The 27,770-nt window shown below is 32.0% G+C and overlaps 3 protein-coding genes and 2 long non-coding RNA genes across 5 annotated transcripts; 3 read left to right on the top strand and 2 right to left on the bottom strand.

Annotated features, from left to right (window-relative positions):
• Positions 1–9,683: 9,683 nt before the first annotated feature.
• On the bottom strand, positions 9,684–12,363 carry LOC103837574. Its single transcript, XR_004451336.1, has 2 exons — positions 11,021–12,363; positions 9,684–10,780 (listed from the first exon to the last, which is right to left on the bottom strand). It is a non-coding gene; the product is annotated as an uncharacterized LOC103837574 (long non-coding RNA).
• Positions 12,364–12,605: 242 nt separating this feature from the next.
• On the top strand, positions 12,606–16,461 carry LOC103837573 (protein DETOXIFICATION 27). The gene is made up of 9 exons (XM_009113931.3): positions 12,606–13,026; positions 13,098–13,385; positions 13,918–14,171; positions 14,257–14,343; positions 14,607–14,663; positions 15,426–15,664; positions 15,781–15,899; positions 15,975–16,064; positions 16,171–16,461. Exons 1-9 carry the CDS (start codon positions 12,760–12,762, stop codon positions 16,219–16,221), a joined length of 1,452 nt encoding a protein of 483 aa, XP_009112179.1. The 5' UTR covers positions 12,606–12,759; the 3' UTR covers positions 16,222–16,461.
• LOC117128141 lies at positions 16,191–20,095 on the bottom strand. The gene is made up of 2 exons (XR_004451337.1): positions 19,367–20,095; positions 16,191–16,521 (listed from the first exon to the last, which is right to left on the bottom strand). It is a non-coding gene; the product is annotated as an uncharacterized LOC117128141 (long non-coding RNA).
• Positions 20,096–20,971: 876 nt separating this feature from the next.
• Positions 20,972–21,575, top strand: LOC103837572 (histone H3.2). The gene has a single exon (XM_009113930.3). The coding sequence runs from the start codon at positions 21,056–21,058 to the stop codon at positions 21,464–21,466; it is 411 nt and encodes a 136-aa protein (XP_009112178.1). The 5' UTR covers positions 20,972–21,055; the 3' UTR covers positions 21,467–21,575.
• A 222-nt stretch (positions 21,576–21,797) lies between these two features.
• On the top strand, positions 21,798–27,277 carry LOC103837571 (protein MIZU-KUSSEI 1). The gene has a single exon (XM_033280330.1). It carries the CDS (start codon positions 26,266–26,268, stop codon positions 27,010–27,012), a length of 747 nt encoding a protein of 248 aa, XP_033136221.1. The 5' UTR covers positions 21,798–26,265; the 3' UTR covers positions 27,013–27,277.
• Positions 27,278–27,770: the final 493 nt, after the last annotated feature.

Genomic DNA, 27,770 nt, shown 5'->3' with positions numbered 1-27,770 from the left:
TTGTTAGTTAGTGATATTAAATCCTAACTTGGAAGTCTGTTGGTGTTTTTAATTTTTTTTTGGGCATCATTAGGCTTGACAGCATAACTCTTTGTTTGTACAAATTAGCTTCATTTTAATGAAATTCACATATTTATCAAAAAAAAAAAAAAAAAAAAATGACTTCCTCTTGAGAATATGTAAAACGTAATTTCGGAATGCTAATAATTTCAAAAGATAGTTTAAGTAGAGAATATATGTATATATAAGTCGCACTGAAATTATAAAACTAAAAGAGACGGTAGCAGCTTTATACCAAAACAGAATTTTAGATAATATTTTCATACGCTTACCTCTTGAAAGCAAGCGTGAGGAGACAACTTTATGATGATTTACAATTCTGAATTGTCACAGCCCATATCGACCTCTATTACCTATCTAGCTGGAAATATATTTTGAAATGGGTATAATAATAGGACTAGTAGTTCGAAGTTTATATACAATCAATTATATATCTTACGAATAAATTGTGAAATTTTACACTAAAAAGCCCTTTCTCAAAAAAAAAATTACACTAAAATAAAAAGCCAAAAAGGCACAGGCATGGCTAAGTTACTAGGGCATCAGGATTCGCGGTAGTTTGAAAAAAAAAAGTAAAACTCTGATACAAGTGGAACTTGTAGATTATCATGGGAATCCATTCGACCATAATTACATCAAAAGGACATTAATGTAACTCCGCTTCTTTAGTGCACATCCATCTTTTTTTCTCACATCATTTTTCTAGAATGAAAAGGGAGTATGAAAATTACCGTTTTTTATTTTTTGTAGAGAAATAAAGAATAAAAATATTCATTATTAAATTTGAAAATAAATATTTATTCATTTTCATTCTTGCAATTTTATTTTTTTACGTTTTTTTTCTATTCATTCCTCTTGTTTCCAGAATGGTCATCAATCGAACCCTAAGTAATATATATAAAGTGGAAAATATTCTATTAATAAGAAATGTTTTCACCAACTACCTATAAAAAAGGCTTCGATAAAGAATTTTGGTAAAAAAAGAGTTTCATAAAATGGGTGTTTCAAAGAGAAGAAAAGGCTTCGATAAAGAATTTTGGTTCAAAAAAAAAAGACAAGTAACATGATTTTTTTAATAAATCTAAACTATTAAAATTGAAATATATTTAGTACTTAACCTTAATTGATTTTAGAAATTATTCTTTATGCCACTGACCTTATCTTAAACTATCACTAGTAATCATTAATAGGTTTTCACCATAATGCTTAACAACTAACAAGTCCATTACGATGAATTAAAATACCAAATAATTAACTATTTATGTCAAACAAATAAAGCTTGGTTTAATAATAAATACAACTCGACCTTCTGTTGCGACCACATTGACAAGACCACATTAATGAATCTCTACACAAGTTTTAAACACAAGTCTTAGCAAAAAAAAAAAAACCAAGTGCATAAGTTATTACTTCTAAGTTACAACTATTAAAATTAAAAATTGCTACCAAATTTTTGTAGTTATGTAATAATCAAAAACATTACTCCACCTTATATGTGTAACATGAAAATAAAATTGTGAAATTATCCGATCTAGTATGGAGTAAGTGTATATAAGATATAATTTGACTTATTCAGCTATTTGAAATTTCATATATAAAATTGAATATACAGTACATTAATTACCTCCAAAAAATATTCCAAATCATCAGAAATTTATTATTATTTTCTAAAAAGTATTTGGTTTCGGAAAAGACATGTTAATATACATACTAACTGATTATAAATACAAACAAGAAATAACTTATGCAATATATCATTTTGATTTGTATGAACAATGTCATACAAATAAAAATTTTAAAATTGTTAAAAAAATTATAAATGTATAACATTATAAATTGAAAAACCACCTGCACTAGCATGCAGGTCAAAGTCTAATAAGTGTTAAAAACAAATAACGGAAATAAGAAAAAAAAATTATTTTGTAAGAGTTAAGAACAATCTGTTTAAAGATCCACATTTGTACCAAAAAATTATAAAAATATATAATGGCAAATCTAACAGTTTAAATTTATTGGAATCATCTTGTGAATGTATCAGAAACGAAAGAGTAATCTATCATTTTTCTATCCTCTGCATCCAACCAAATTAGACGGGAGAGGAGGACTCTTTCATCTGGAGACCATTGGAGTCCGGGGAATATTCAACAAGATCGGGGTACTAGCATGCCTTATCACCAAGACCAATGCCATCTACTGGCAACCCTGCAACACAGACAGATTTCAAGTGGGTTAGAGACCCTTGGGCAATCAAATGCGTACCAAAGTTAAAGGTTCTCCTCTGGTTGAGTATTCAAGGAGCATTACCAGTGGGCGAGGCCCTGAAGACAAGAGGAATAACAGACATCAAATGTCCACGTTGTGGCCTAGATGAATCTCCCTCCCATGTCTTCTTCTCGTGTAGCTTTGCACAGCAAGTGTGGAAACTAATCCCCCTATCCGCTACAATCTCCACAACTGCGATGGATGATATAAAACTGGCTCTGAAACGCTTCCAAAGTATATTTTGTCTTCTGCCCTCGGATTTCTCTGGCAATATCCTACCATGGGTTGCTTGGGCCTTATGGGTATCAAGGAATCAATTGGTGTTTGAGAACAGAGTAATCAATCAGGAGGATACGGCCGCAAAAGGAAAATAATGGTTAAAAACGCATGAGAAAGAAGAAATCTCACCAAAGACGATGGCAAGCTCAGTACTGACTACTGAAGAACCCTTAGGTTCAACCCTCGGATTTCTCTGGCAATATCCTACCATGGGTTGCTTGGGCCTTATGGGTATCAAGGAATCAATTGGTGTTTGAGAACAGAGTAATCAATCAGGAGGATACGGCCGCAAAAGGAAAATAATGGTTAAAAACGCATGAGAAAGAAGAAATCTCACCAAAGACGATGGCAAGCTCAGTACTGACTACTGAAGAACCCTTAGGTTCAACCATCGGAGAACACTAGCAGATGTAATACCGATTCCGCGTGGAATAAAGCATCCAAAGCTGTTGGCTTGGCTTGTATCTTCAGAAACAACGCGGGAATTGAGGTTCACTGAGCTTCCTGGAACCAAGATTTCGTCACTTCACCGCTAATGGCTGAGGCGATGGCGGTTCGATTGGCCCTTTTCACGGCAGCATCTATGGATATCTCCGATCTTCAGGTCCTGTTGTAGGCACAGGGGGGGTAACCCACGAATTGATAAAAATGGTGGAACCAAGGTTTCAACCTGAAAACAAAGAGAACCGATTTTTATGAGTTTTTAGTTTTTATGATGCAAACAGAAACAAATATGAAAACGAATGAGATAATGATGATAATGATAATAAAACAAGATAAATAAACAAAGGATATGATGGAATCAAGCTGCTGGATGTGTATCACTCTTAGCTTGATTAGATGATGAACTGAAATGGATTTGCGGAGGAAGGTTTGATTGAATCTCTCAATCTGATGGAAAGATGGATCGAAGTGATTGACTCTCTCAATCTGTGTACTGAGCTTGTTTGATTTGCACAAACAAACTAGACTCACGAAATCAATAAGACAACAAAGAATCTCTCTTTGAATCCTAAAGACCGATATTTTATATAAAGAACAATTTTGATAAAACTGAATAAACTTTTTATTAACTTGGTGATTAAGGGTTTATCTTTACAATGGACGTCTAGGAGCTTATATAATGCTCAGAGACAAAGGTACTAACTTTCTAAAACAAATAGAAAAGGAAACAAATCAAAACTAAGAAAAAAATCGAAAACTAGCCGTTGGAGCCTTTTGTGGGATTTTGGCTCCAAGTAAAGAATCTGATCTTTCTTGAACCTGGATGGTTTAAGGGGATAAGAGAGCTTTCTTGGGACCTTCTTGAATGCTTGATAGATTCTTATCTCGTCCTTGCCTTGGTAGAAAAAGAGCTGTTGGAGTTTGAATGCAAGAGACTCCAAATAAGGCAGCTTGGTGATAATGGGGATCTTCTTATTCCTATGTGGGCTGGTGCATGGATGAAGTTGTAGAACTCTTCTGGCTCGTGTATAATGTCTCCTGGATGTCTTGGTTTAGTCTGGATGTCGTCTGGTTCTCCTGGTTGGATTGGAATTGCTTGGAATGGATCAAACCGAAAGATTGTCCAATCTTTCCATAAATAGCTCCGGTTTGATTTAAGTGATTCTCCATTGAACCGACTGATCTCCTGGGTTCTGGTGCAGCTAAGGACTTCTGTAATACCTCTTGATTGGTTGAAATGATCTCCTTGTCGCCAATTTCTGGTTTGAAGCTGATTGAACCGGTTAGCTTCCAATTGAGGCGAGTGTAGCACTGGTTTGACCGGTTCTGGAAAATTGAACATATCTTCTGATTTCCGTGTCCATTTCTCCTGATTTTTGGCTTTCTGGAAAGCTGAAAGAATGCTCTTGAATTTGATGACGGGCTTTGCTTCAGACCGCTCCTTACTTGAGCTTAAATCTCCTTCTAAAGTCGCATACTCGCAGATGGACGGACTGAGAAACCTCTGAGTTGTAAAATTTATAACTTCTTGCTCCGTGAATATTTTGGCCCAATTCCAATTGGTCTGAACTCCATCTTGAGTGTAGAATCCATAAAAATTAGCCTGGTGATTTAAACCCTCCTGGTTTGTAAGATGTGGTATTTTTAGTGCACGTATGTCCTGGTTTGCGTCTTGGCTGGTTGAGTAGGGCTTTGGGTTGACCTCCGGTTCAGTTGCTGATCTGATGACCACATCAGGTCCGCTCCGATAATCAAACGCTCCTTAGAGCTATCACTCGCAAACAACCGATCAAAGAGATCTACGGCATCTTAGCTGATATCAACCGTCTTTCTCTTTCGTTTGCTTTTCTTTCTTTTGTGTTTACCCTCCATTATGAGAATGCAGAAACTGGTGGGCTTGCCAAAAGCTCCCTCAGGGTATTTCTTTCTATAAGCGGGCCTCCTATAGACTGAAATTGGGTCCCGGCCCACTTTTATCCTTAATATATGTATTTTCGATCAAAAAAAATCTATCATTTTTTTCAATCAAGATTCCTGATATTACAAACAAGTATATCCAGTGTCATATCTTGGTCCATTAATAGAAACAAGCAACAAAAGCAAATTAAGATGTTGTAGCAGAGAAGCCTTAATGAGGATTTTAAACTATCAACTTGTAGACTATACTTTAAACACTGCATTGCAATAGTCTCTGATAAGAAACTGAAACATTAAATTAATAAATAATTCAAAAAGGATGAGAGATAGTGAAAAAGAGAAGAGTCTGTTTTTCTTTGAGATATTATACAAAACTGTAAAATATTAAATAGCCAAATGTCATTTTGTAAGTGGGTTTACTTTTAAAATACAAATTTTAGTTACATAATAATTTATAAGTATTAATATTTAATATATGAGATATGCATTATATATACTAGAGATTTTTTCCGCGCTTCGCGCGGATTGTGTCTTATAAATTTATTTTATTTATAATATTATTTGTCGGTTTGTTTCTTTTACATTAATTTTTTGTTTTTCCAATGTTAGTTTTTCTTAATTTAAATTTATATGTTTATAGTTTTTCTTTTTTCTGGTTGTAGATGGAGAATTATATTTTTTATTGATGGTTTTTGTATGTGACATAAACTTTTTGAAATTTTAAAATAATGTTATATATAGTACAATTAACACATTAAAGAAGAGAAACATATTTAAGCACATTTTATACAGGTTTTATATACATAATTTTAAACATTATATATGTATATATTATAAGTTTGAAACATGTAAATGTTTTCTAAAGTTAAATACTTGTTCTGAGTTTACATAACTTATCGAAAGTTTTATCTTTTTAAAATTTAAATCACAGAAAAAATCAAAAAGTCAGTATAGATGGGTTTTCTTGGGCTTTTAAATCAACACTGAAAATTTACATGAATCATATAACAACAGTTTTATAAACAACTCGATAAAATTTGACCGAGCCAAAGATTTTCACACAATATGTTCTTTCTTCTTCAAATTGCGAAGAGCCTATAGGCACAAGAAAAAAATCATAATTTTTGTTTTCACTTATATAACATTTTTTTTCCTTTACACACGGAATTTATTACACTGCTATAAGCAATTGAGAACTCTATTCATATAAGATTCACATCTATGTATTTTGACAAAGAAGAATTTTAGCCATCTTTAGTTTCGGAATGAATCAACTTTAGTCATATATACTATATTTTCTCTATGATTCAAATCTTACAATTTTAATATATGTGCAGATTTCCATGTGAAAAAACATGCACGCCATCTATCGTTCAACCTATTACTTTTTCCAAAGTAAACACTATAATCCTCGTTTGGTTAGCTCCACAAACTAATCTCTTTGGATCAGTGTAACCTTTCAGAAAATGATAATCTTAACATCTTACAAAAAAAACAACACATATTGACTTATTTATATGAATATATATATTATTTTAAATCATTATAGTGGACGAAGAAATCACCATAATTTGTACAACAAATTTTCTTAGATTCACTTCATCATATTCACCATTTTACCATTTTAATTACATAATTTTATATGAGCTTCTTCACCTTTCCCGGTTATTTTCTCTTTATTTATAACTACAATATAAAGTTATAAACTATATATATATATATATATTATAAATTAATAATTTATTTACTCTTAAAGTAACGATTAAAAATAGAACATAATTCAATATAGATATATGATTCTATTAATAAATTAGCAGTTACAAATTTGAAATTTTTAGAAATATCAAAAGTTTTATATTAGTTAATTATCTTCTAAATGACATTTATTTTTAATTCTTTTTGGATGAGAATATTTTGGCTGAGGTGGATAGTCTCAAAAGCCTTGAATTTAGTCCCTTTTATATAGTAGGATTATGTCACTATTGATGCTCTTAGAACATTCTCATTGATTAAAATATTAAAATTAAGTGAAAAGTAAAGAATATAAATTTAAAAATAAACGAGAGAAATTTTTTTCGGAGACACTCTCTCTTTTTAGATCCCAAAAGATTCACTCGCAATGTACCCCATTATTATTGATTATAGATTTTACAGAAATAAATAAAAATAGTAATATATTTAGTTTTTGCGGAATTTATGTGGGTATCTAAACTAAAGATGTTTTTTTTTTAAAAACACACAAAAAAGATGTTTTTAGGTTCTATTTTTTTTAACTACCTCGTTTAGGTTCTATCTAAACATTCATACGTCGATCTTGGATACACTATAATAAAACCTTTTACAGATGGGCAGCCTTCCCCTGTTTGGGCTATTGCTGGTCCAGCGTATTTATTGTTTTATATGATGGACCTATTATTAATTGCGATAATTTAAATCAGTATATGACTATTGGCATCCACACATTTATTAGGAAACATATGACAGATGGGGCAGCCTTCCCCTTTTACAGATGGACCGCTACATCTTCGGCGAGCCATAGGAAACGAAACTGGTAAGCCAACAAATCACGACGACAAAAATTTCGGACTATTGCATCCACAAATTTATTTGTTGATTTATTTTTCACTCACACAGTTATGAAGATGTCTTATAAAACTAGTCGAGTTGTTGTTGTCACACACTCATCAGTGACAGGCCCGGCCCTAGGCTAAAACCCGTAAAATAAGAGTTTTGGGTGCCAGAATAAATAAGTAAATTATGGGCGCCAAATTATCCAAAGGTTCCTTTAGCCTAGTGGCTTTAGGAGACAAAAATAAATGATCTTCAACCATAAGTCGAAGATTCGATATCCAGCTTGGGCTTTCATATTTGCTTTTAATATTTTTGATAATAACAACTGATTTAGTCACGTTCCTTTTTTACAAGATATAAGCTTTGAATGGTGACCAAGGAACGGAAGGGAACACTGAATTCCTTATCATTCTCAAAAAAAATCACCCTTCATAAGGAATAGTTTTTCCTTTTTATTCCTCTCCATTCCCTTTTTTGTAGAAAACTATATAACAAAAGCATTCCTTGTTAAATTTGATAAGGAACAAATATTCTTTTTCATTCCTGCAATTTTATTCCTATATGTTCCTTTCCTATTCGTTCCTCGTGTTCCCGAAAAGTCACCAGTCGGAGCCATAATTTCTTTCTTTTCAATAATTTAGTTTGTTTATATATGCATACAAAATCTAAAATAGAGACTAGATAAAAAAAACTGTATGTCTTTTTTCGGTTCATCTCAAACAGATTCTTTTTTTTTCTCTGAAAAATGGTATCTTCTATGATTATTTGATCGTCGATGCACAATGGAATTGTTGAATCTCACCTTTTTTCCTCTTTTTTATTTATTTTTTATTTTTTCTTTTTTGAAACTTTTATAATATGGATTACGATTTATGGAGTTTGAACAAACATAACATTATCATTAAGTTATGTTTCTGAAAATTATAAAACTAGATAAAATTATGCACAATAAAGTTAATGTTAATCTGAATTGATAACTAAAATTGCATTTTTCTCTTTCTGTGTACGTTATAATTTTCATTCAATCACTAATATTTCTCTGATTTCAGGTTTTTATACAAATTTTTTAAATGATTAAACAAACTGAAGATAATATTAATTGTATATATAAGATGGTTGAGACACAGGTTGTAAAATAAAATAAAAGTTTATATTCTATTAGTGTTTTGCATTATTCTAATTTAATATTTAAAATGTAATATAAAAAGTTAATAATATATGAGGGGCACCATTTTTTATATGTGCTTTAAGCATCATTTCGGTCCGGACCGGCACTGATCAGTGATTCCACGTACGGAAAATAATTGAACACTAGGAGGGGAATGGTTTTATTTTATTTTAGGTATTTGACAACCAGACACATAACCATCGATCATTGGGTAAGCGGTGGGATATCACTTGTTGCAAACCATATAGTGTTACCACGTGACTCGGACTTCTGAACTCTGTACCTTTTTATCCAATGTTTATTCAGCTTATTATAATTCACTGGAGGCATAGCCTCCGCGCAAGCGCGGAGCTGTGTACATTGATGCGTTTTGTAGATTTGTATAAAGAATTTTGTCGTTTGTTTTTTCTTTGTTTTTGAACTTTTGTTTTTTTATCTATAATAGTGATGAATGTAATAGTGGAAGGCACACAACTTGATTAGGTTGATATTAGAATAACCGGTATTTTTTTATGTGTTCTTGGTAATGATTTGATCAACCATCAGTATTTTTATCGCTTCCATATTCAAATGCCAAAGTTCTTTGGATTGATTAATGTGTACTTAGATAGTGGCTAGTATATCACTGAAAATAGTGTAAGGTAAAAGATATAAAATTTGGTTTTAAAAAAATAGCAAATTATACGAACATAAATTAATTATTTTACCCCGAATTAATTTTAAAATATAGAATTCTAACAAACTTGTTTTAAAAAATTTAAGAACTCTAGAGATTTATAAAATTATATAGTTACAAAATTAAAAAATTAGTGGTTTTTGCTGGACTTTGTTAAAAATGTGGTGGAAAAAAAATTTGGAATAGATTGAACAAAAAATAGAATTTGATATAGTTTATGACCTAATATAATGATCAAATAAAATCTGGGTTTTAATGGTATAGTTGTGTGTTTTCATATTTGTCTTTTCATTGTCTGGTGTTGAAAGTAATTAAACACTAAAATATATATCTAATACAAATAAAGTAGTAACATGTTGCTTTGTAACATATTTCCTGTCAGTGCTAACACAAATGCAAATAACATGTTTTTTTTTTTATCTTTTGGCTAATTAAAACTCTTAAACTCCAAAGAGCAAAAAAAAACCTTGTCTTGTTGTCGTTAGTGGGATAGCTTCTGTTAAACTATTCAGATTTGTCTATTTCTTTTTATTCGTATACTCTGTTTTCAGTTTTCTCTTGTGCAAGAACATGTTCTTCTCAACCTGAGACAACTTGAATGGACTTAATGACATCACCAACTTTAACAGCCATAAAATCTTCATTTTGAGTAACGTAGCCGAAGATAGCGTAACGACCGTCCAAGATGTTGGAATTGCTTGGCGTCAGCTCACTCACTTTCAGCACCAAAAACACTTGGCTCGATCCTGGTCATTCTCAAACTCCTGTTCTGCATTACATATAATTTGAATATATATTGTGGGGAAAGTTTGATGTCTTACATCTCTGGATCTCCATGCCATCGTAGAAATGGCGCTCCACCAAGTCCACAAAGTTTCCGGCGGTAACAGGGGCGTTATAGCCATCGAGGACACTGCAGAAAACACAATCCTCAAGGTTGGGGGTTGTCCTTGATCTTGACATTCATGTACACAGTGGCTCTTCCCTTGATAAGATGCATGTTTATATACTCTGCAGGGACTTCATAAGGGAAGCCATCGACCATGTCCTCTTCTATTCTGCAGAGCGCCACAGGACAGGAAGATCTCAGCTGCAGTCATCAAGAAGGGTCTAAATGAGCAAATATATCAGCTTCCTTACTAATCCAAAACCATATTGGTTTTTTTTTTATCTCTCATGCATTACACCTTTGAGTAAACTCATCCACCAACATATTGGAGAATCTCTTTCTCTTTAGGAGCAACCACATCTCTCTTCCAATCTTCGACAATCTGTCGCATATCTTGCACACCAGCTTCCAACTTTTGAATCAGTTCGTAACCATGATCCTTCTTCGCCTCAGCAAAACCCGCCACAATCATGCTTTTCCCTTGCTGCAATGATCCACTTGCTTGTCTCACATTCTACAACAACAACAACAATGGAAAAAAAATGCAGACTTGCATACATTCTTATAATAGATCATACTTGCTCTTCATAGCAGATTAACTAACTGACTTTAATCATGCTTACTTACACCTAATCCATACTTCTAGCCTTTAGACAAATATTGCAAGCAATTAAAACACTGTTCTAACAACTTTTCTCAGACCACTCTCTGATCATCTCCTAGTTTGACTTACTCAGTTTAATTATTAACTAACCTCTTAAGATGACTAACGACTCTTTAGAGATGTAATGCAAGGTTGCCTCCTTCTTTGACTCTAAGTTAACTTTTTCTTTTTCTTTCTCTTTCACTTAAGACTTTGATTCTCTTCTTCTCTGCCCATTGTCTTCACTCTTTCTTGTTTGCAGGGTTTATATCTCGTAATCAATTCTAAACAGCTTTTTCTTAGGAGATCCAACCAAGTTTAGAAACCCCAAAACTGAAATCTCACGGCACAACTGAAATCAAAAAGTCATCCAACTTTTTTGGAAGGGAAAGTGGTCAGATATATTTTTCTTAAGTAAGAAATACCAAAAACATGAGAAGATGTTTAAATTAGGGACTGACCTGTCTTGATTGAACACTTTAGTTTGTGACAGAGCTGTAGAGAAGACCAGACTATAAGACAAAAACAAAACCGAATGGGAAACAATTATCTCTCTTTCACTCTGACTCTCTTCCACATATTACTCCTCTTATGCAAAACTCCTAGTGAGGAAATAGACCACAAGTCTAGTCATTGCTTCACCGTTCTTAAGGTCAGAACCTTGCACATGACGAATTTGGCCAAGATTTGCCATTTGATAAAGAGCTTCACAATTAATAACGAAATTATATATAAATTTCTAAAATATAAATTAGCAAACGTAAATGAAAAAACAGGCAGTTTTGAGTTCGTGTTTGCAAGAGATTGAAGATGTCAAACTTCCTAATCATTGTTCTAAATTTCATCTATAGCAGGAATGGATCTGTGGATCACTAAATTCTGTTGGAAGAGTAAAATCATGTCTTTCAAAAAAAAAAAACAGTGATCGAAAAATATGATGCTCGATAGTATAAGACGACAATACCTTTTCTGCAAGGATAAGGAGAGTGATTCCATAAATTTTCATTTTGCTTGATGTTTCGCGAGTCCAAGAAAAGGAAGGGGAGGCGACCAACGACAGCATCAGACGGAAGTATTTCAAAAGAGGATTTTAGATTTTTGAGAGAAAATAAATTGAGAAAGCGTGTTGGTGATGCTTGATTCCATTTTCCACCTCTCCGATTTATAGTATCTGAGGTTTCGCGAGTAGATACATACAAAGCTAATGCTTTGATTGTAAAATACAAGGTAAGGAAGCGACAGAGTTGAAGACATAGGGGAGGTCGAAAGTTGAAAGAAAGGAGACGGCAAAAAGATATTAGATTCAAGCCTATCTGACGTGTCAAAATAAAATGTTGTGATTGGAAGAATATTTTTAGTGATGTGGATAGCCTAGAATTTCAAAATATCTTACTTTTAGTATTGTGATTAGATCGCAAATCTGACCAAATCCAATTATTAAGACTACTGCAGAATTTTTCATTAATTAAATTATCTGACCAAATCCAATTCTTAAGACTACTGCAGAATTTTCATTAATTAAATTTAACTTTTTCTTTTGAATTCATTGTGTTTTTTGGCGTATCTAGTGTGGTCAAACCTTGGAAACTCTTATTTTTGCCAAAATAATCTAAAAATTTATTATGATGCTATATTTTAAAATGCTATAAATTTCAGATATATATTATATACTGGACAGTAGAAGTAGACATATCGTTTTATAACGTATATGCATTGGAAAAGCCAATTCAGACACTACTTATCTCTAGTAGTCACCTTTCTTTTCACTTCCATTTTTTCTGTTAAATATAAATCCAAAACCAAAAGATAAGAAGAGAGAGAGTTAAAAAAAACGAAAAAGAGGATTGACGATGGGAGGAAGAGGTGGAGGAGAGGAATTAGAGTCACTGTTGAAAAGCCATAACCCGGCGGAGGAAGATGGTCGAGGATTGAAGAAGAGAGTTTGGGTTGAGACAAAGAAGCTATGGCAAATCGTTGGTCCTGCGATGTTCAGTAGATTAACGTCATATTCGATGCTTGTAATAACCCAAGCTTTTGCTGGTCACCTCGGAGATCTTGAACTAGCCGCAATATCCATCGTTAACAACGTTATCATCGGCTTCAACCTTGGCCTCTTGGTAAGTTTTCATTTTTTTCGTGTTTTATTAACTTAATACGATAATACCTAATTAATATAAACGCCGTGCAGCTTGGAATGGCGAGTGCGTTGGAAACGTTGTGTGGGCAGGCATTTGGAGCAAAGAAGTATCATATGTTGGGAGTTTATATGCAGCGTTCTTGGATTGTTCTCTTCTTCTGTTGTCTTTTATTATTACCGACATATCTTTTCACAACTCCGGTTCTCAAATTTCTTGGCCAACCAGACGATATCGCTGAGCTTTCTGGTGTTGTCTCCCTTTGGGCCATCCCTCTCCATTTCTCTTTCGCTTTGTCTTTCCCGCTTCAACGTTTCCTCCAGTGCCAAGTCAAAAACCACGTACGTAATTCGATCTAATCCTTTTTTTTTTGATAATAATGAGTATTCCAACCTCGAGTTTTCTAAATGAGATCTATATCATGGTTCCATATCGCATGGCTAAGCAAATGATAACTTAATTCGTGATAGAAATCGAACATGCTAGTATTAAAATATTACGTTTTGACCCAACATTTTTTTATCACTGGACTACCACCCGTTTGGTTTGATTTAATTGCTTTCTTTTTGACTAAAAGTTTGATTTAATTGTTATAAATGCGAATATTTATTTTGTTGCTTTGTTGTTTTGTTTGGAAACAGTTTTTTTTTTCACATGTTTGTTTCTATGCAGTGATTAAACTAAATTGAAAATATTCAACTTAAAAAAATATCAACTTAGTATTATAATAATTATGTCTAAAATCATAAAAAGACATACACAACGAATGAACGAAAAATACCTATGAATGCTTTTAGGAGTCTAGATTTGTTTATGATAAATCTTTATTTGATAACAAATTTTGTGACTAATCGTTTTTTTGGGGTTATTTAGGTGACTGCCTATTCGGCTGCGGTTTCATTGGTGGTTCACTTTTTGGTTTGTTGGTTGTTTGTTAATGGGCTTAAACTCGGAGTCGTGGGAACTATGGCTACGATTAGCATATCTTGGTGGGTCAACGTTTTTATTACACTGGCTTACTCTGTTTGCGGCGGCTGTCCACTCACTTGGACTGGCTTATCATCCGAAGCCTTCACCGGGCTTTGGGAGTTTCTCAAACTCTCTGCTTCTTCCGGCGTCATGCTTTGGTACCATATGAATATACATGCTTTTGTGACATTGTCTAATGAGCCAGTCACAGTCTTTAACGGTAGATGTTTTGTTTTTGGACAGTTTGGAAAACTGGTATTATCGGATTTTGATTATAGTGACTGGAAATCTTCAAAATGCTCAAATAGCCGTTGACTCATTGTCTATATGGTAAGTCATTTTGTTTTTTTTTTTTAACACAGGTAAGTCATTTTGTTTATGGTAGCTTATTCATTTATACTATCATGATGACTGATGAAGAAAAAGTCATCAATCATATAATCTTATCGCATGGTTACGTCTACTTTTTGGGTTGTTGCGGAAAGGTCATAATTGGCTTTTTTTTTTTACTATCTTTCTCTTGTTTCTAAACAGTATTATATTATACCTTCAAGTATGATTAACTAGTGCAAAAAAAAAAAAACTGTTCGCAGTATGGCAATAAATGGATGGGAGATGATGATTCCTCTCGCTTTCTTCGCCGGAACCGGGTAAAATAAAAGTTCATCTTCTCTATTTACTGATATCTAGATCGGTTTAATCCACTTTGATACTACCATATAAAGTGCTACTTGGAATAACATACTTTTAAAGGAACGTTATTTTCTGGAAGATGTAGGAAACAAAAACATAACATTTCGTATATGGGTTAGATCCGTCTAACTTCTTATATCTTCTTCCGTGTTTGTTTTGTATGCATGCTTCTTGTTTTTTCCCAACATGTCGTGTTGGCTGAATAAGACTTTACGAGGACACAAATTAGAGATGATTCCTCCTTTATATTCTGGCTTTTTGTTGTCCATTTGTTTTTATTGTTATCATGGTGCTTTTGTGTGGAGTATATAGATAACATTTTGAGGCCATAAAATTAGCCGCCTGATTTATGTGATAGGAAATAATTGATCTATAGTTTAATTATACTTAATTAAGGATTAGGTTGTTAACCAACTATTTGTGTGTATGTTAATCTTAATCTAAAACCTTATTAAATTCCTTTATCAAAGAAAGAAAAAAATAATTAGATGAAATATAGAAGAACAGTCAAGATGCTAAAAAATCAATACTTTGATAGCATGCCCTGACGGGATTCCTTCGCAGCTGGTTAGACCGTGAATAGATGGACGCTTCTGATTAATTATATATTTAGATTTTAGAATGAAACCCTTCACAGTCTACTTATTAGCTAAACTTATACAAAATGTTAATCGTCTTTTGACTGATTATACACTAAGATTATACACTAATCATTGCAGTGTACGTGTGGCAAACGAGTTAGGAGCAGGTAACGGGAAAGGAGCAAGATTTGCGACGATTGTATCAGTAACACAATCGTTAATAATCGGATTATTTTTCGGGGTGATAATAATGCTTTTCCATAACCAAATCGCTTGGATATTTTCTTCAAGTGAAGCTGTCTTAGTTGCCGTTAATAAACTCTCTATCCTGTTAGCTTTCACCGTATTTCTTAACAGCATTCAGCCGGTTCTTTCGGGTACGTTACAATTTGATTGTTTTTTTTTTTTTTTTTTGAAACACTCGTTACAATTTGATTATTTAACTTATATATCAAGGCAACGCTTTTTCTGTTAACTTTTCATTTGTGAGTAGGTGTTGCGGTTGGATCAGGCTGGCAATCATACGTGGCATATATAAACTTGGGATGTTATTATTGCATCGGTCTTCCATTTGGATTTCTAATGGGATGGGTTTTTAAATTTGGTGTTATGGTAATGTCAATTTTCATTAATCTATTGTAATTTCTTTTTTTGATATATGTAACTATATATTCTGTGATTTTACAGGGTATTTGGGCTGGTATGATCTTTGGAGGCACTGCAGTTCAGACACTGATCTTATGTTTTATCACATTGCGATGTGATTGGGAAAAAGAGGTAAAATTAATATATTGCATATTTATCTTTGATTCGTTATTAGAATTCAAAAGAAAAAATTATAATTCAAAATTAGATTATAAATTTTTAAAACTAAAATTTGCAGGCGCAAAAGGCAAATGCTCGTGTTAACAAATGGTCCAACACTATAAAATGAGGATTAGAATTGGTAGTGAAAATGTTCCGAGGAGTATATGTAACTCATGCTATACTTAAAGGGTCGAACAACACTCAACAAAAAAATTCTTGTCGTATTTAATGAATAATTTGTAGTTTGATCTTGTGTGTTTAAGATGGTATATCTTGTAATCAAATGTGATACTTAATGTATACTGCTTACAGATGTTATCTGTAAATTTCAGTAAACGCAGTAATACAAAAATGCCTTTGTAAATTTCTTTCTAAAAACTTGTATTGTGTGCCAATATCAGAAAATGGTTACATATTAAACTGGCTACTAGATTTTGATCCGCGCTTGGAAAGCGCGGGTTTGTTTTTGTAATTAAATATATTGTAAACGAATTTCTAATAAGATAGTGTATAAGTTTGAGCACATTTATACAAAACCAGGGACCAAACCGTACCAAGCTGAAAAACCAAAATTGAATTAAATTGCATAAATAATATAGCAAATCATAAATCTATGACCGAAAAATTAAAACAGAACCGAGAACCAAATGAGTACTTGAATTTTTAAATAAAAATTATATATTTAAAAATATTAATTACATTCAATTTTTAAATAACAACATATCCTAAAAATACTATTTATAAACCGGATAACACGAAAACTTGAATTACCCGAATATTTTTATTTGGTTGATAAATAATTTAGTTAACCAAAAGTATAATTTATGTATATAATTATTTATTTCAAATATATATAACTATGTTTAATATAACACATAGTATCAAAACTATTTTCAAAATAATATTATATTTTAAAATAAGTAGATTTTGTTCTAAAACGCAATTCTACTGCTAACATGTTTTAAAGTATCGATATAGTGTTAATAAATAACAAAGTGTTTTCAAAGTTTTAGAAGTTATCACTAACGGATTTATAATTGGTTAGACTAAATATCTAACCGAACCGAAGATAAATAGTCATTTTCTGAAAATATAGCAGATGGAAAGATTGAACCGGTTTTATGTAGATCATAAACATATCTATGGATTTTTATAGGAACTGGTTTGGTATTAAAATAATACAACTAACTTGGAATATTAAGTTGTGACAAACATCGTTTAGTTTGTGAATGATAATGTTGAAGTGTTCATATATATAACATGGTTAATGAAATCGGTTTAGTTAATAAGGTTAGTATAAAATAATGGTTCATTTCTGTAAAAAAATGTATTTTTTACAATCGATATTATATTTTATTTATAGTCTTTGAAGGTATTATCTATTAAATAAATCATAAGTAACCATATACTATATAAATATAGGGTGGACATTATTTAATATTAGCTCAAAATATTTATGATGGAATAATGCGTATATAGTAAACGTATAAGTAGATAATTAGGTTAGTACCATTTTTTATGACTAATTTGCTTTTAATGAAGAATAATTAAGTTAGTAGTATGAGAAATAATATGAATTCTAGTTAAATGAAATAGTTCAACTATGACTTGTTTTAAGTAGATTTTTTAGGACTCCTTCCCTTTTAATAGTATTGACTAGATTTTGACCCGCGCTTTAAAAGCGCGGGTTTTTTAATTATAAAAAAAGTTTGATATGAATTAGTATTTTTTTGATTGTATGTTATTAGTTTACTTGAGATTTTGTATGTATATATTCTTTTGTAAATCTCTCTTAAGTATGGAAATTTTATCCGGATCCAAAAAAAATCAACTGAAACCAAGTAAAAGATATAGGTCTGGTTCGGTTCCGGATACATGGCAAATTACCTATTGGGTATGTTTTTGGACATGCGATCTCGGTTTGGGTCTGGATCTTACCGGAGACCCGATCGGGTACCCAAAGTATGCGAAATATTTTGTTTAGATTAGGTATTTTTGTGTATTTCGGATATGTTGCTGGTGTTACAGATATTCTTTTAACCTTCAAGTTTGGTTTTTCGGTTATAGTTTTGGATAAATTTTTAAAATTTTTAAAATATATTTCAGGAATTTGGATAACTTTTTGGTTCATCGGATCTGATTTCAGGTAAAATTAGTTTTTTGACTATTTGAATATTTTTGGGTATTTGTTTGAATTTTTGGGTGTTTGTTCGGGTTTGGGTGTTTTCGGGTTTGGGTGTTTTCGGGTTTTTGGGTACTTCGGATTTTTTTAGACTGATCCGGACCCGATACATTCCTGAAAATTATAGGTATTTTAGAGATATTTAAATTATGGGTCCGAACCAACCTGGACCCGAAAAAACTAACCCAAACCCAAGCCAAAAAAATTTCAAATATCTAATTGGCTCCAAATTTTTAGGACTCAAAGAACCCAAAATAAAAAAGAACCGCCCGGTACCTAACCCAATGACCCAAATACTCAAGGCTACTCTCTTTCAATATATTTGTGTGTATTTTATAAGAGTTGCATTTGTTCACTTGATAAGACTTAAGATTTGTTTGGCATATTTTTAGCTAACTAAATAGTATAAATTTGTAGGGTTTTAATATTTTTAAAAAATTTATCTTAAATAATAATTTTTTTATTATAAATATTTTCACAAAATTATTTTTTTCGTAATACATATAATTTTTTAACAGATGATTTGTTTATTTTTTTTGTCAAATTTGATTTTGTAAATAGTTGGATATATGTTTGACAATTTTGAATTACATTAAAAATGTTAATTTTTTCAGTGTTCAAAAGTTTATATTTTGTTGATAAGTACTTGCCGTATATTAATAATCAGGTTAAAGGTCGTCGTGAATATTGAAAGATAAGTTATATCAAGGATTAAAATGTTTATATTGAAATCAATATATGGTTCGCAATCTTAAAAAAAAATGAATTTATCAAGGTATTAAATTTAGCAAGAGATAATAATATGATTATGTGGAGGATGATATTGCTTTAATTGTCGTTATTGTATCATGTATTAATATGGCTATTAATAAAAATGTTAGATGGTTAGAGAAAATAAAGGTAGGATCAAAAAAATATTAATGAGTAGGTGCAACAAATTTTTTGTAAACAGATTTTGAGGATGATTTTATTTTAATAGTATAGATTAAAATACATAAAGAAAGACCAAAAAAAGTTAGTCTAATAAAAATGTCTAACAATCTTGTATAAGTAGATTTTTTCAGAATGCTTTCCTTTTAATAGTATAGACAAACTAGTTTTTCATAGTTACATGTATATATTGCTTTTACCACTACTAGTATGTTATCACTTATCACCAATTCACAACTTAACTCAATTTCACTATAATTGTTTGAACATGTTACCATAATCAAATATGGTTTATGTCATTTATGTCTTTTTTGCAATGTGTCTTTCTTTCTTTCTTTTCCATCTCCATGTCAATACGTCGTTATTCTGAGATCAACAGTAGATAATTAACGTAAAGCTAACATATCATATCCAACGGATGATTGATAAAAAAACAAAAAATCAACAAATCAATCAAACTCAGTTGTCCATTCTTCAAAATCTAATCCCCGTTGGGCCATGGTAGTTGCATGACTTACCGAACTCTGACTATATTGTACTCATTTATTCCTATATAGAAAACACAAATCGGTTTGCTAAAGGTTTTTATGTGTTACTAAAATTTGAGAAAAGTTAAAAAATATTTCTCGACGGTTTTACTGGGCCTAACCCGAACTAGTTGCTCCAAAGGCTTTTCTTTGAAGGGCCCAAAAGCTTACATTAAAAGTAGGGGTGTTCAATCCGGATATCGGTTCGGTTTCGGTTCGGTTTTTTTCGGTTTTCGGTATTTCGGTTAGTAAAATATGACTACCATTCTAAATCCATATTTACTTCGGTTTGGTTCGGTTTATATACCGTCGGTTTTCGGTTTATTCGGTTTTATACCAAAAAATATAATTATTTTGTTTGAGATCATATTATATGAATTTTAAAGTCATATTCTCAACACAATCATTTATAAAAAATATATTACATATTCAAATAAATGAACAAAAAAGTAAAAATGCTTCTACCATCAAATAAAATAATCAAATCTATAACTAAAATCAAAATTTGAAATTTTGAAGATAAAAATATGAAACAAAACAGAAACATGAAAGAAATTTTTTTTCACTCTTCTATATTTAGTGTTCATTAAAGTCATGCTTTTTCAATTGAAAATTTTCCATTAATTATTGTCCATCAAATTAATTTATAATCTTCATATTAATTTAGTAAAGATTAAAATAAAGCAAAAATATCAAAAAAAGACTTAGAAAATAAGATGTCTGAATTGCGATGTATTGTTATTTAGTTATATTTCAAGTGTTTTACAAATTAAGGTTTTTTATTACTATAAAATTATGGTAATAGTTATTAACACAAATTTAACTTATGTAACAAATAGATTTTCATGTATTGTTATAAAATAGATACATATTTACATGTTTCTACTTTTAATCGGTTTTGTTCGATTTATTCGGTTTAATCGGTTATATACCAAACCATATCCAAATCCTACGGTTTTTATAAAATTATATCCATTCGGTTTATATGGTATATACCAAAACCAAACCATATTGTCTATTTTGGTTTGGTTCGGTTCGGTACGGTTCGGTTTTACCATATTGAACAGCCCTAATTAAAAGTTTTGAAAAAACGCGCCTAAATCGAAAAATCGCGAACTAATACGATTGGTTGGTTCACATACGACGGGGATCGCTAAACTTAAAACAATCACAGCCGTTGATAATACGAAAGATCTAACGAACGAAAACAATCTACGCTTCTTTTATATATAAACCAATCTCAGTCTCCAAGAAGCTCATCAGCAACAACCAAAACTCTCAGATTCAAAATCTCCTCTCTTTGCTAATCTTCCCTCAACCTCATGGCTCGTACCAAGCAAACGGCGAGAAAATCCACCGGAGGAAAGGCACCAAGGAAGCAGCTCGCGACCAAGGCGGCGAGGAAATCAGCTCCGGCCACCGGAGGAGTGAAGAAGCCGCACAGATTCCGTCCCGGGACGGTGGCACTGAGAGAGATCAGGAAGTACCAGAAGAGCACCGAGCTCCTGATCCGCAAGCTCCCGTTCCAGCGTCTGGTCCGCGAGATCGCGCAGGATTTCAAGACGGATCTGCGTTTCCAGAGCAGCGCCGTCGCGGCGCTCCAGGAGGCGGCGGAAGCGTACCTCGTCGGGCTCTTCGAGGACACGAACCTTTGCGCGATTCACGCGAAGAGGGTCACGATCATGCCTAAGGATATCCAGCTCGCGAGGAGGATCAGAGGCGAGAGAGCTTAAGGAAGATCGAAGCGTTTTTGATTTTGCTTTTGTAGTCAAGTTTGTTGATTAGGTTTGCGTGTATGTTGTTCGATGAATTGCCTCAATGAATCAGTTTTATCATATTCTATCTTAATACTCAAATTCACATTCAACTGTTGATGTGAGATAGATATTTAATAGTAAAAACATAAAAAACACAAAGTAAGGTCTCTGATAATTACCGAGGAGATTAACCATATTAAAATTTTGAAAAACACAAAGATAACAAAAAATCAAAAATTATTTTAGACTACCATAGATATCAAAAAATCTATATGGCTTCAACATCCGTTTGCAAAGGTCGCTTCAACTATTGAATTTTTTTTTGTGGGCCGACATATCGCATTGTGAGTGGACATATTTGTTGTATATATTGCTTTTGATTTTATCTCATCCAATAATTCAAACGCATATTTTATATAATAATTTTTTTAAGAATAATTAAAATTATATCAAAATTAAAGATTTTTTTATCTATAAATAAAAACTACTCACATTTCATTTGGATACAGAAAAAATGTCATTTTTTTTATAATCAAATATTGCTTTTGATATTATTTAAAAATAAGCTTAGTATAATAATTTAAATAAATATTATTAAAATTTAATTTATTTCAGTTTCTAAATTGATTATTACTCCTTCCGTTTCAAAATAGATGATGTTTTAGAGAGTTTTTGATGTTTCAAAATAGATGATGTTTTCATATTTCAACGTACTTTTTAACTTTATCAAAACTGTGTAATCAATTATATTTTGTAGTATGTTTTGTGATTGGTTGAATAATTTTTAATTTATATTTTAATGATGATTTTTAGACAAAAAACAAGTTTCTTAATATTTGCGTCCTAACCCTAAAACTTCGTGTATTTTGAAACAGAAGGAGTAATATGTAATTGTTATGTTTTAAAAAACAAAATTATGAAGTAAAAATTGTGGGGTAGAGTGTTGAATTCTTTAAAACAAAACTATTATAGATGTTTAGAGTGAAATGAATGTTGAATAAATGAAATGAAAAAAAGAAAATATGATGTGAAATGTTAAAAAGGAAAAATGAGAATGTTGAAAATGGAGAAGGTGTTAAATCCATTGTAGATGGTCTTAACTTCAAGAATCATATGATCATGTATAAACGTCGATGATCCTACGACCATGCATAATAGCCGATTTGACTCTACGATGGATTATAAACAGCGTTTTTATTACCTCACAGCAGGGTATATTGCTGATATTTTGAAAACCTGTCTAATCTTACACATTTTACGAAGTATAAATTTGCAGGAGGGTATTGAGCGATCGAAAAGATTAGTTATATCAAAATTAGGGAAAACCCAAAGATAAAAAAAAAGAACAAAATTATAGTACACTTTCAGAGATAATCAATTATAATATGCAGACTTATATAGAGATGAATAAATCTAATTTCATAAACTAATATAGAAATGTATAATAAGCGATCTCGTAATCCCCAAAATCTCCTAATAGTACGTACGAATAGCTGGGTGTTCAGTTATGCACAACCGACTAAAAGTGAGAAAGTTACCACCTACAAATCATAAACAAGAAAAAAATATAAAAACTCACTAATCTCTCGGTGGAATGTCAAGGGATTTCGTATGATGCAAGGAAGCAATCAAGTTGAAAAAGCCTAATATATTTGAGAAAGTTATCAACTTCACCGATCACAACGCACGATAACTATGACAATTTTTTTGGTATCACCAATCACCATAACAGTGAGTCAGTGAACAAGTGTCAAACATATAAAATGTCCCACCACGTTTGAACTTTGGGACATTCAGTAAAAAATTTCTGTAGTGACTGTAAGTGAAGGGGAACAATAAACTCAAGAAAACGACGGACATGTGAGAGGGATCAGCTACAACAAGAAAAAGATAATTTGTTTGTTTTAGTCCAAACAAAAAGTATGAATTCACAAACACAAAAACATGGCTTATATATGAAAGCTTCAGTTGTTGCAGACAATGTCAAAAGTGAAAGATAATATTTCAAAGGTTGATGATATTATGTGTTGCTAACTTTCTATCAATAGTCATTCTAGTGGCACGTTTGGAACAACTAACTTCTGTGAGATTCACACAAAGAGGTTACTATTTTGCAAGGAGGATCAGAGGTGAAAGAGTCTGAGGAGGGAGTGATGATTTGGTGTCTAGTGTTTTTGGGTTTGATGATTTTCAATTTGCGTTCTTTTTTTGGGGTTTATGTAATTTATATCTTTGCATTATTTAGAATTGGTTTGTTGGCGGGATTGTCTATGGCTCCATGTAATATGTTTGTCGAAATTCTCCAAATAATATTCTCATGTTCAGTATATAACGTAGTACTTATCCTAATCATTTATATTTCTGCGCATTCGACGGGATTTGCTATTTGCCCTATTCTTCTTTCTAGTTGAATCATTTATACTTCAAAACATTGGAGACGCCATTATTAAGAAAATTACAATGCTTAGTTAATATATAATATTTTCCTGAAATAGCCCCCTAGATATTATTTTGAGTATGACAAAAGCACTTTCTTATCTTCATGGGGTCATGCATGTGCATTTCAACTGTAGCAAAGGTATAACTTTCCATAAATAGTCGGCCTAGACTTGATCAAAGATATTCCTCTTTTATAATCTCTATACTATGTATTGTAAATGTCGTTGGAGATTGGTGAAAAAGGGTCTTAAACGTGGCCCCTTAATCCTAACATTGGTCACTTAATGCGTGCTTATTTGATTTAATTGCGTTGTTGTTTCCTACTTGTTTGATGGCGTCGGTCAAGATGAAAAGAACAAACGATAAATTACCAAAATAAATTGAAAATCCAAAATAGGTTGTTGGACAGCCGAATAAACTGGGACAATGATATATTGTGTTGTCATTTCTTTTGTATAAATCCAAATATTATAAAGTTTACTGCTTTTGAGTGGAAAGAACCAAGCTAGCAAAATTTTATGAAAAAGCGCAAAAAGACAACGTTTCTCCAACATCCGTCGTTGTGCAAAAGCAAAAATATATGCAAATGCTCCAACGCGGAGATAAATTATTGAAACGAAAAGGTCCAACAAATTAATAATGATGATAAATTTTCCAAAATGTTAATAGAAAATAAACGTGTCAAGTGTCAACTATCCGGTGATATTTTCCTGATTGACCTACGAGGCCACGACTAGGACTCGATCGACCAGAACCATTCATTGTGTGTTACTATCACCGGAGAATTTGATATTCTTACTGGATACGTACCACAGAATAAAATGGTTCGAATGTTGTCCAAATTTAGTGGGAATCATGACGATAAATATTGAGCCAATAATGGTAACAAGGTCAGCCCCTATGGATCAATCCTTGTCGATGGTCGAATAGACGGCTAATTTGGCTTTGTCGTTTATTTATAAGTTTTTGTTTGTCGTATTAAAATTGTGTTAAATTAACCGCAAATATATAACAGAATAACATATCACAAATTTCACATTTAGAAAATATGTAGTTAGGGATTGGTCAATGTATATTTCATTTATTCATGTGTAGTTATGGTTGATGTTGCATACCCTTGACCCTTGTTGTAAATTTGTTGTAGCAATTCTTGTATCCTACTAAATAGTAATAGAATAAAGATGTTTATAGTAGTCTCATGTTATAATAGGTCTTGGATACTTAACACAAACGAATACATGTGGATTATATTTACCCATCTAAGCATTGCATATATATATATGTGCCACAAATATGATTATCCACAAATTAATCAATAATTTCTTTACGGACCAATTTGCCAGCTAAAACGCAAGAAACTAAAACAAAAGAACTACACGAAGAGGGATATGAGAGACGTGTGGATCCATGAACTTGCTGATTATCGCTTACTAAAATTATTAGCAATATTTTTAGTCAAAAAAAAATTTACGAGCAATATTATTGTTTAAATATGCACGAGCATAATCATTAGATAGATAAAAACTATATAGATTACTACAAATTTCTTAATACGTAACATAAGGTAAAATGACGAATAATGATACAAATGATTGGTCATGTCAACTGTGGCTGTACGGAAGTTTCTTAAGCCACCGTGTCATTCTTTTCTAGCCATCAAAATGATTCATACGAATTGAAAAAATCAATACTATAACATTAAATTCATTAATCATGTATTTTTTTCTTACTTCATTAATCAATGTAACAGAAAACATCAATGTTCATATATCATGTTATGCTATTGAACATAGATAAATTAGAGCCATTATTTCTGAAGCTTTCCTTTATAATTAACAGTCACATTCTTTCTTTTGAAAATAAAATTAACAAGCGCATTCTTTAATCAAACCTATATTACATTATTACTGTAAAATATTAATATTACGTCTATATATATTTAATTTTTAAATCTCAAATATCTATATATATATATATATATGTGTGTGTGTGTGTGTTTGGGCGTGTACGTAGGCATGCAGTTGTTCGTTTTATAATACGATAATAATTTTAAGTGATATGTTACAAAAAAAAGTGATAACGACAATAATCTTAGACTAATATATACCATTTAGGCAATTTTAAACACATAAAAGAATTTATTTTTGCTTTGCATAATATTTCTAAAGCAAAAGTACATACTATCATTTTCAATTTAGGACCATTTATCTTCTTTTTTAATGGAAATTTGGGCCTCACCACATAACCATTTCTCTATATATACATCCACCCTACTTAAACCCTAACACACATATGCACTTAAATTCTCATCATTTTCCCATAAATAAAAAAACACCATGTCCTTCACCACAAACCCTCACCGTCGCCGCCTCTCAGCAACCACCACAACTACAGCCGTAGACTGCCATAAACAAGTCCGTTCATGGCGCCTCCTCCGCACCATCGTCCAACTTCTCATCCCATCTTGCTACTGCACACTCGTAAATCCAAATGACAATCAAGAAGACAAATCTCACCGCCAAATCAAACCAAGAACCTCCTCAGTGACCACAAACTCCTCATCTTTCACTGGAACAATCTTTGGTTTCCGACGTGGCAAAGTAAACTTCTGCATCCAAGCAACAAATACCAAAACCCTAAATCCAATCATTGTCCTCTTAGAACTCACCGTCCCTACCGAAGTCTTAGCTCGCGAAATGCAAGGAGGCGTGCTAAGAATCGCTCTTGAATCAAACAATAGTGACAGATATGATTCACATCAAGATTATTCTTCTTTTTCTCTTCTTACAACACCTTTATGGAACATGTACTGCAACGGTCGGAAAGTTGGTTTCGCCATCAAAAGAGAGCCTTCAAAAGCCGAGCTAGCCGCTTTGAAGGTGCTTACTCCGGTGACCGAAGGAGCTGGAGTTGTTAATGGAGAAGAGATTAACCGAGCGAAGAGTGATCATATGATGTACTTAAGAGCGAGTTTTAAACGAGTTTTTGGATCGTTTGATTCAGAATCTTTTCATCTCATCGATCCACATGGGATTATCGGACAAGAACTAAGTATCTTCTTTTTTAGATCGTCACGGAAATGATCTTTGGATCGTTTTGTTTTCGAGCATATGGAAATCAATCGGTGCACTATACGTTGGGATGATATCGAGACTCATTGGTGTTTTTTACTGTTTCGTTTAGGCAAACTAAACCGATTGATGTGAATCTCGTAATGTTCTTTTTTAGCTATGCTTGATTAGATGAAAATGTAATAAGCATAGTTTTTTTAATGATCTCAACTTTTGTATGCAGTAGTGGTGACCATGTGTGTTCATGTGTTTCTTGTAGTGCAAAGGCTTTTAATCATCTATATGATATATCTATGTGTATATCATTACATTTGCTTTCTATTATTATCAATAATTTGGGGAATAAAGTTAATATTTATAGTCGGCCATCTTCGTTACTAGAATGTGCATGCATACAAGCAAACATGATAATTATTATATAACTAATAGCAAAAGCAAATTATACATAGTTACATGTCTTAGATCATTATAATAGTTATAATAGTATAATTTACAAACCAATACACATATATAAATATTTGTATATCATTAGTTATTTCTATCTAAGATGCTAAATTCACATCGTACATATATTCAAACAGTATATATGAAAAATAAGGCATCACTTGTTTAGCTGACTCTCCCATATAATAACACACGATTGAATGCAGTGCTAAATCATCATCCAAGCAACTATAAGCAGACAGTCTTTGAGACTTTGACCATAAACTAAGTAACTAGATTTCCACCCGCACGGTTGTGCGGGTATATATTTTCACATTTATATATGT

Source organism: Brassica rapa, chromosome A09, assembly GCF_000309985.2.
Source record: "Brassica rapa cultivar Chiifu-401-42 chromosome A09, CAAS_Brap_v3.01, whole genome shotgun sequence".
In the NCBI taxonomy this organism is placed as follows: domain Eukaryota; kingdom Viridiplantae; phylum Streptophyta; class Magnoliopsida; order Brassicales; family Brassicaceae; genus Brassica; species Brassica rapa.
Note: the sequence above shows the minus strand (reverse complement) of the source record. Positions and strands in the feature narration are given on the sequence as shown.